The 9,580-nt window shown below is 53.0% G+C and overlaps 1 protein-coding gene across 1 annotated transcript; it reads right to left on the reverse strand.

Moving 5' to 3' along the window:
- Positions 1 to 287: 287 nt before the first annotated feature.
- CD177 (CD177 molecule) lies at positions 288 to 6,475 on the reverse strand. Its single transcript, XM_032839085.1, is given in 11 exon segments — positions 288 to 778; positions 1,036 to 1,170; positions 1,304 to 1,409; positions 1,411 to 1,490; positions 2,160 to 2,300; positions 4,071 to 4,199; positions 4,375 to 4,448; positions 4,450 to 4,492; positions 5,420 to 5,605; positions 6,209 to 6,349; positions 6,424 to 6,475. Coding segments are annotated over 11 exon segments (1,323 nt in total). The 3' UTR covers positions 288 to 542.
- Positions 6,476 to 9,580: the final 3,105 nt, after the last annotated feature.

Raw genomic sequence — 9,580 nt, forward strand, 5'->3', positions numbered from 1 at the left:
TATGTCAAGCTTCTCAGGTAGGATGAATCCCCCTTTGTGCTGGGGCCCTGCTAGCTAAGAGGAAAGCCTCATCAGTGGTACACCACCACCTCAGGTCATGGTGGTACACACATACCTCTGGCCCAAGCATCCTGAAGGCTCTGCTACCTCTAAGCTGGAATGGGGACATGCACCAGAACAATGAAGGAATGTCCTGAGATGGACTCCTTGTCCTGAGAGGCTCCTCCTCTCCCTGCAACAGATCTGAGTGTGTCCTGCCCTCCCCTGCACACAGAGAAACCCCAGCATCCAGGGAAAGGACGATGTCTTTATTATCAGACACATGTGGCCACTCCTGATCTCTCTCAGAGGTCAAGTTCAGCTTTCCCCAGCTGCTTCTGTATGTTGTTATCAGGACATTGAAGTATATGGCTGTGCCCGCAGATGATGATTCTCAGAGAAGGCAAGGAAATAATTTAGTGGCCAAGGCTGTTTGGTTATGAGGTCAAAAGAAAGGCTGGGTAGGGCGTCAGCAAGGAGCTAAGAATCATAGGGAAATGGGGTCAGCAGTGACATATCTCACACCAGAGGGCGAGGGATAGCCCAAGCCCCACCACCCAAGCCAGTAAGGGCATAGGGGCCGCTCCAGCTTGGAGAATAAGGTTCTTATTCTCAGTCACCGGCTCTTCCTCAGAGTTCTCAGTCACCGAGAAGACCCCGATTTTCTGTGCATGGTTCAGCAAGGAGCTGGAAGCTTGGGTCACACAGCCCTGAATATTCAAGTTGGAGTATACCCCACCTAGAGAGTGAGTCAGAGAGGTTTCAAAGGACAGCATGCCTAAAGTCCTAAGACCCTGAAACCCCAGATTCCCCCAGCCCCCTCAGACCAGGAGACTGCGTTTAGTCCTCTCCTCCCTCAGACACCTAGAAATCTGAGTCCCCAAGCCACCCCACCCTCAAACCCTTGAGTCAGGGCCTCAAGTACCCTCCCACCTCAGAACCAGTGAATCCAGGCCCCCAACCCTGCATTCTTGGGACCTGGCCATCAGCACTCACCTTCCCGGATCGTAATGTAACCACTGTAACAATGAGTGGTGCCAGTGGGGCACATAACATTTTCTGGGTTTTCTGGGCAGGATCCAAAGAGATTCACACAGATGGGACACTGCAAGTTTCCTGGGGCAGGAGCAGCTGAAAAGTAGAGGGAAGGCTGGGGTGCACAGCTCTGCTCCTAGCTGGAGCCACCCTCCTCGATCCCCGAAGTCTCTGTGTTTTCCCAACTCTTGGTATCCCTGGTCCCACCCAACCCACTGGGCTTCCATACCTGGAAGAGGGAGAGACTTTAACAGGACATTGGTATTGCTGGCCCTGTTGCACCTGTTGGAGGAGCAGAAATGGGCATAGGAGGCCACCAGCACTCCGGGGGGCCCCCGAGTATACGGTGATGGTCGGGGCATCCTGCGTCTTCTCCTTGCTGCAGCCTTTGCTTCCCACTATGATTGATTTTTGTCCTGTGGGTGGGGGGGCGAGAGAGCAAAAGCTGGGCTGGGGGAGTGGGGCTCTGATGATCAGAGGCAGGAGATGGAGCCCCCGATGCTCAGCAGGCAGGCGGAGAGTTGAGTGCAGGTGCCTGGTTTCTAGAGCACAGGGCACACTGAGGGTAGGGGAAAGGCCGGGGCGAGAGTCAGCTCTGCCATTAATCAGTTCTTCTGCAAATGCAACACTTGATCAGGACAGCCTCCCTGGAGCACCCACTTTCAAATGGGAACCTTCTAACTCTCCCTACCTCCTATCCCCGGCAGGGTTGCTCTCAGCTTCACATCCGCATCTTACTCTGTTTTGTTTTGTTTTTTGCTTCCCCACTGGTGTGTAAAGCCAGAGGAAGGAAGATGCAAGGGGTCCACAGTGCCTAAAATAGTGCCTGGCACACGGTGGGAGCTCAGTGGGCTTATACTCTGCCGGCTCTGTTTCTGGCCCTCCCTCGCACGGACTATGACAACCACCCAGCAAGGTAGGTGCTAGCACTGCTGTCATTTCACCTGTTTCCAGAAGGGCAAACCAAGGTACAGAAGGAGGAAGTCCTGAACTTAGAATCTGAGGCATCAGGGGAACCTGGCAGGAAATTCGGGGGAGAGGAACCAGGGTGAGGACACTCGGGACCCCGAATGCAGCCCACGTACCTACATCAACGAGCAGAAGGGTCTCCTGACACACCTCCCCAACTTTACAAAACTCGTAGTGGTCTGTGTTCCACTTGCGGGGTATCTGAGACAGGTCTTGATCGCTGTACAGTGTGACCCCCCGTTCACAGGTCAGAAAAGCTAGGGAGAAGAAATTGGTGTGTAAGGGTCTGTGTAAGCCAGGGAATCAGCCATGTCCATCCCTCTGGTTCCCGTGCTTGGGAAGGTGGCTACATTCTTGGGTCACTTTCCAGCTGACCTGGCCACAGAGTCCCTCAATCTCAGATTTAGAAGGGACCTTGGAAGTCGGGGTTCCATCCCCATTCTTCACCCTGTTTTTGTCTGAACACTTGCAGGAGCCTTTCCCAAGGGTCCTTGAGGAAGGCCCCTCCTCCCTTTGGGTATGACAGGTGTAATGGCTCTTCTTTGGCCTAAGTCAAAATCTACTTGCCCTCTCTGGTGCTCACGGCCCTCATCTGGAGGAGGTGGTCAGCCTGCCACTATATATATGGACATCTATAGATATATCCATCAATATATATATCTATATGTAGATATATATCTAAAATATATATAGATCTATAAATCTATATAAAGATATTTATATTATATTAATATTATAATTAATAATATATTAATTAGTATATAATTAATATTTTAATATTATATAAATACAAATCATATAAATATATTATTAATATTATATAAATATATATTAATATAAATATATATAATCTATAAATATATAAAAATCTATAAAATATATATCAACCCTAAACATATATACATGTGTATATATATATATATATATATATGCATTTATTTATTTGAGAGAGAGGAGCGGGAGGGGCAGAGGGAGAGGGAGAGGAAGAGACAGGAACCCAGGCAGACTCCACAGCTGAGTGTGGAGCCTGACGTGGGGCTGGATCCCACAACCCTAAGATCATGACCCAAGCCAAAGCCAACAGCTGGACGTTCAACCCACTGCACCAGCCAGGCGCCCCCACCATTTATTTCCTTGAACTGAGAAACGCTATGTTCCTGACCAAAATACACAAACGCCTAGTGCGCACTGAGCATCAACTATGTGCCAGACTGTGGTGGCTGCTTTCCATGGACTAGCTCATGTAGGCCCCCCAGGGGACTCCCCTCACCCAGGTTACCTCATTTCCTCACAGCAACCTCCAGCATAGGTGGCTTAATCATCACCCCAATGTCAAGTTGGGAAACAGAGGCAGAGGACTTGTGCAGGAGTTTGCCCCATGTGCTATCCCTGGTGACTGGCAGAGCTGAGCTCGGAATACAGGTGTTCCCGCTCCCTGGGGCGGGTGCTGACCATCCTCAGCTACCACAAAATGTGCGACCTTCACCAAAGGCCCCGGGAGGGAGGCCTGCTCATCTACCCTCCTGCACCCCACTCTGCAGATGACACAACCGCCCTTTGCCTGTCTTGCTCAACAGCCCCTCCTGTCTTGCAGCTGCCCCAGGAAATTGTTGCTGGAACTCTGGACAATCGCCTTTCCCTCAGGTTGCACCCATCAGGAAATCCTGTGGCTTCAGCTGCAAAATACCGCCAGGACCTTGCAGGCTTCCCACCTGTCTCCACTGCTTCCCCCAGGGCGGAGGTGCTGGCACTCAACCTGCTTCCCCAGATTTCCCGCCCCCGGCCCCCAGCAGCCAAGGGGGAATCCTTGTAAGAGGGTAAGTCCATTCAGGTCTCTCCTCTGCTTGGAAGCCTCTAGAAGGTCCCCATCCCTCTCAACATGAAATTCCTAGTCCTTAAACTCTGCCGCCAAAGGCCCACGGATCTGACCTTAATAAACGTTCAGATTCCTCAAGGCTCCTCCTAGCGCACCCCCCCAATCCCAGGTGCTTCTAGTGAGCTGATACTCACTGCTACTAGATACTCACTGCTCTTTGATACTCTAGGGCTGCAGTCCTCACTCATTTCGATGGGCCCGATTTTCTGAGTCCCACTGAGCAGGTTGCACCCTGCTTGGGCCGTGAATCCTTGGACTCTCAGAATGCTGAAGATATTCCCTGTGGACAGGGGTGGGGGGTGGGTGGAAGGGAGGGAGAGAGACGCTGCTGGAACCACCTCGCCCCCCGGGGGGCCACCCTCCTCAGGCCCCAGATCTTGGTCCTCAGACCCCTCCTCCCACTGCTTCAGCACCCCACTTCCCATGGCCCACGGGGACCTCCTGTCCTGGCTCACCTCCCCTGAGCTGGATTGCCCCCTGGTAGCAGTGTGTGCTCCTGGCCGGGCACATCAGCTCTGTGGCAGACTCAGTCTTCTGTAGACAAGCAGACTGGACACCGCAGGGAGCCTGGGCCTGGGGAGGTGAGGCAAGGGCTCTGGATTTGGATGGGGGCCTGCTCTCCACCACCCCCCGCCCCCTGCTTTGCTGATCCCAAGAAGCAACCTCCCCAGTCTCCCACAGATGTGCCCTCCTTGGCCCCTCCCTTGCAGGCACACCAGGGAATCAGGGATAGGTGGCAAGGGAGAGAGCAAGGGGTGGGGCAAGGAATAGGAGAAGCCCTGAGGGACACCTGAGCCTGGGCACAGGATGGGGTGCAGTGGAGGAGGGGTACCCCAGGAGGAACCAGTGGATTCACCCACAGGTCCCATGAAACAGTCCAAGAACTCTAGACCCTCGTGTTCACAAACTATTCCAAGGAGTAGAGAAGCACAAACGTTGCCCCAAACCTGATTTGGGGTACCAGACAAGGACAGTACAGTTAATGATACTGTAACAGGGTTGTGTGGACATAAGGGAGCTACCCCGGTGGTGAGCACAGCACCACACACAGAGTTGGCCAATCACTTTTGCACACCTGAAACTAATGTCACATTGTGTATCAACTAGACTCAAATAAAAAAAAATTTAAGTTACAGGCTAATTTCACTTTGGAAGAGGAACTGCCAAAACCCTAAATAAAACATGAGTGAATCGAATTCTAAATAGAAGAAAAAGGAGGAAGAGGAGGAGGAAGACAAGGAGAAAGGAGCACGCCCTGGGGTAGGGCCGTGCCTGAGTCTAAGCTAGGGGTTTGAACACCAGGACATCAGTGTGGTTTCTGCTCCAGGACCAAGAGAAGAAGGGGTGGTGAGGGAGGGAGCCCCAGACAGAGTGGACAGGGAGTTGGGAGGGCAGAGGGATCGAAGTGGAAGCTGCCTCTGTGCTCACTTCACTCCTCAGCCCTGCTGCTGCCCCGTGCCTGCCGGCCCCTTCTCTCCCCCAGCTCCTCCCACCCCGCACCTGTGGTGGACGGCAGGGCCCAGAGTGGGAGGCTGGTGGACAGGCTGTTGCAGTTGTCTTTCTCCCGGCACACATGGGTGTAAGAGAGGATGGAGAGGCCAGGGCCTGCACTGTGCTCCCTGATGAGGACATCCTGATCTGCCACTGGGGTGCAGCCCTTGGAGATCACCACATTCACTTGGGGTCCTGCAACAAAAGAGAATCAGGCTCTGGACTCCTGGGTCTGAGGGAGGAGGGGGCTGAGGACCTGGACTTCTGGGTCTGAGGTAGGAGGGGGCTGAGGACCTGGACACCTGGGTCTGGAGGAGGAGAGGGTTGGGGGGTCTGGACTCCTGGGTCTGAGGGAGGAGGGGGCTTGGGGACCTGGACTTCTGGGTCTGGAGGAGGAGGGGGCTGGGGATCTGGACTTCTGGGTCTGGAGGAGGAGGGGGTTGGGGGGGCCTGGACTCCTGAGTCTGAGGGAGGAAGCGGCTGGGTATTTCGACTCCTGGGTCTAAGGGAGGAGAGATGGGGGAGTGGGGGGCTGGGTTCCTGAGTCTGAGGGAGGAGAGGCAGGGATCAGGACTCCAGAGGCCTAGCAGGAGGGTCTGCAAAGTGGTCTGGGGTGAAAGGCTGGAAAGGTGAGTAGGCACCCCGGGGGCTATTCCTGCTGAGGAGGAGACAGCTTCTTGGCTGAGAGGGGCAGGACTTCTGAGTCCCTACACAGAGTACAGTAGGATTGGGCAGGGAAGGATGCCTCTCCTCGGAGAGGGTAGGAGTTAGGCCTGGGGCCCACAGGGCCCTGCTCACCATTCTCAATGAGGATCAGCGTGTCCTGGCAACCCCAGCCATCCTCACATGACTCGTTGCCAGACGTCCACTTAAGGGGCAGTTCCGATATGCTCCTCACAGACTTATGTGTCCCCCACTGACAGATCAGGGCCTGCACTCCTGAGATGGGAAGAGAAATACATCTGAGCCCATCCTCCAGGAAAAGGCCCTCCCAGGTCGGGGTCCCCACTCACAGGGCAGCATGAGGGTCGTGCCCAGGATAGCCAGCTGCAAGGCAGGGCTCATGGTCAGGGAGGCTGGAACTCTTGCTCCTGCTCTTGCTTCTGGGTACCCTGCCCTTTTATATCTTGCCAGGAAAGGGTGGGAGGGAGAACCCTGATAGAGGAGGTCTGGGCCACCCTCTGAGTCTCACTGGATGGGAAATCTGGGTCTCCTCTCTTTCCCCGGACCCAGGAGTCCAGGCTCCCTGATGCCCAGCACTTAGAAATATGCCGGCCCCACTGGTCCAGCTCCCCAGCCCCCTTTTCCTTCTGAGCCCCACCTGGTGGGTGCCCACCCCCACGCTGTTTCAGGGTAGTTTGGGAAAGCAGTTTCTTCAGGACAGCCTGGCCACCTTCCGACCACAGGTGGAGATACTGGGGATATGGTGCAACCACCTGTGAGGACATTGTGCGGTGGACACTGGTTACCCCCTGCTCTAATCTCTGTCCACCACGGGTTCTTGCTTCTTACTTCTCTTTCTTAAATTGCTTGCCTTTTTATTCCCATATTCCCCAATGCTACCTCCTGTTTTCCCTTCCTCTCTTCCCCCGACTCCTAGCACAAGACCAGGCCCCAGAGTCTCCACCTCTGGGGAAACCCACCAGGAAGCTAAAGTTTCTTCTGGGGAAGGGTGGGGAGTGGTCATGGAAAGTGAGTCTCTATCAAAGACAGGCTATTCCTTGACAAAGCAAAGTTTCTTCCCCGGGGATATGCTAGAAAATCAGCTCCTCAGAGAAACAGCATCAGCACAACATGCCTTGTGACGGGGCCTTTTTCCGTGGTATAAAACCCCTGCCCCGTTAGACTTAGAGCTACCCATCATTTACAATCAGCTCGCAACATTCTGAAATATTTAACCATTGGCTTTTGCAAGCCTATACACACCAGCTCAAGCACGCTGGGGAGGAGAGGGCCAGAGAAGAATAAAAGTCTTGCTGGTGACTGCAGAGCCGACAAGTGCATATAGGAGGAAGAGGAAGGTGGGGGTGGGTTGGGTAACAGCAGCAGAGGAGAGACGGTGTAACTTACAGTTTCTTTTTGACATCTTTATACATTCTATGTTTGCAAGTGTAAACGTTGCCCCACAGGCAGAGACACAATTCCCACCATGTCTACATTACTCGTAGGACACATAATGTGTACTCGGTAAGTACTGATTGAACAAATGAAAGAAAGATGGGGGAAGATGGGAACAGAGCCGTCACTAGTATTTGCAAAGGTCGTGCTCCATGGAAACACCACTTCCTCCCCAATGAAGACCCTTGTTGCTGTGGAAATGGTGTCCTCTGGAGATGGACATGGCCTAAAGCAGTGTTTCTGGAAGAAGAGGAGAAGGAAGGGTAGACAAAGACACAGAGGGTCATAGGTGGTCAGTGAGACATCTTGCTTTTAGTCCACAAATATTCACTGAGGCTGAGCTCTGTGCCAGACACCATCCCAGCTGCTGGGGGACTCCAGAGGACCAACAAGAATGAGGCTCAGCTTCTGTTGAGCTTACACCCAAGTGAGAGAGAGAGAGAGACTGATCAAACATGTGAGCATGCACACACACACACAAAAGGTGCTGGGTGCTGGGCAGGGTAAAGACCAGGTGATGTGAAAGTGAGTGAGTGAACTGGATCAGGGCAGTTTTCCTGGAGGAGGTGACCTGTGAGCTGAGAACAGAAGGCAAAGAAAGAGCTTCTCATGAAAGGCATGTGGGAAAGGCATTCCAGGCAGAAGGAAGAGCAGGTGCAAAGGTCCTGAGGTGGGACCACTCCTTGCTTAGGTGAGGCTTAGAAAGAAAACAGGTGGCTCAGCTGCAGAGAAGGAAGGGGTAAGCGATGGGTGTTGAGAATGGAGAGGCTAGCAGAGGCTTGGCAATGCAGTCCAGAGTCAGGATATTAAGACAACCTTCCTGGGAGTCTCACCTATTTCAAGGGGCAAATGCAAGGCTGGGTGTGGAACTGTTTAGCAAAAAGGCTTATAGCTGTAGGTGTGTGAAACTCTGCTACCAGGCCAGATCTTGTTGCTCCCTGATTGTGTAGCCTTGGGTCATTCATTTCCCCTCTCCCAACTGCCTCACCCTCTTCTGTAATGTCAGTGGGATGATTATCAGCACCTCTTGGGTTGCTCATGACCCAGCAGCTCATGGACCCAGAGACTGGGTCCATTTGAGAAAGACCCTGCAGTGCAACCACGGGTGTAGACGGTACTCTTCCCCTATACCAGAAAGACTGCAGGCCATTGATCGGGGGGAGTTGGGCACTGGCCAAAGGTATAATGCTCAGGCCTTGCAGGGATTCTTTGGATGATGGCTCTGGATGGACGTGAGCCACTGCCATTGAAGGAGGTCAGCAGTCCTGCACTGTCCTATAACAGAGTTCAGAGGTACCTGGATCATCTGAGTTTCTATAGGACATCACACTGCTCCACTTCATTGAGGGACTTATATTATTTAAACAGACACAGTTGAGGCGCCTGGGTGGCTTGGTGGGTTAAAGCCTCTGCCTTCAGCTCAGGTCATGATCTCAGGGTCCTGGGATCGAGTCCCGCATCGGGCTCTCTGCTCAGCGGGGAGCTTGCTTCCCTCCTCTCTCTCTCTGCCTGCCTCTCTGCCTAGTTGTGATCACTATCTGTCAAATAAATAAATAAAATCTTTAAAAAAAAACAGACACAGTGAACAAGAGGTAGCAAGCACTCAAGATGATGCAGGAGTAAGATACGTGTGTGTCAGAGGGTGGGCGATAAGCCCTCTATCATGTTGGTGTAAATCCTAGGGGCCCATAGGTCTAGGGAATGTCCCCAAACAGTAGTCCTCCTGTATGGGTGGAGGAGACTTTCCAAAGCCTCCAGTGGATGTCCGAAACTGTGGTAGCACCAAGCTCTATAGGTACCATGTGCCTTTCCTGTCCATACATATGTAGGATAAAGTTCAATTTATACATAAGAGGCAGAAAGAGATGAATCATAATGACTAATAAAAAACAGACCAGTCGGGGCACCTGAGTGGCTCAGTGGGTTAAAGCCTCTGCCTTCAGCTCAGGTCATGATCCCAGGGTCCTGGGATCGAGCCCCACATCGGGATCTCTGCTCGGCGGGGAGCTTGCTTCCTCCTCTCTCTCTCTGCCTACTTGTGATCTCTGTCTG

Source organism: Lontra canadensis, unplaced genomic scaffold (genome assembly GCF_010015895.1).
Source record: "Lontra canadensis isolate GAN:19392208 unplaced genomic scaffold, GSC_riverotter_1.0 scaffold107, whole genome shotgun sequence".
NCBI lineage: Eukaryota > Metazoa > Chordata > Mammalia > Carnivora > Mustelidae > Lontra > Lontra canadensis.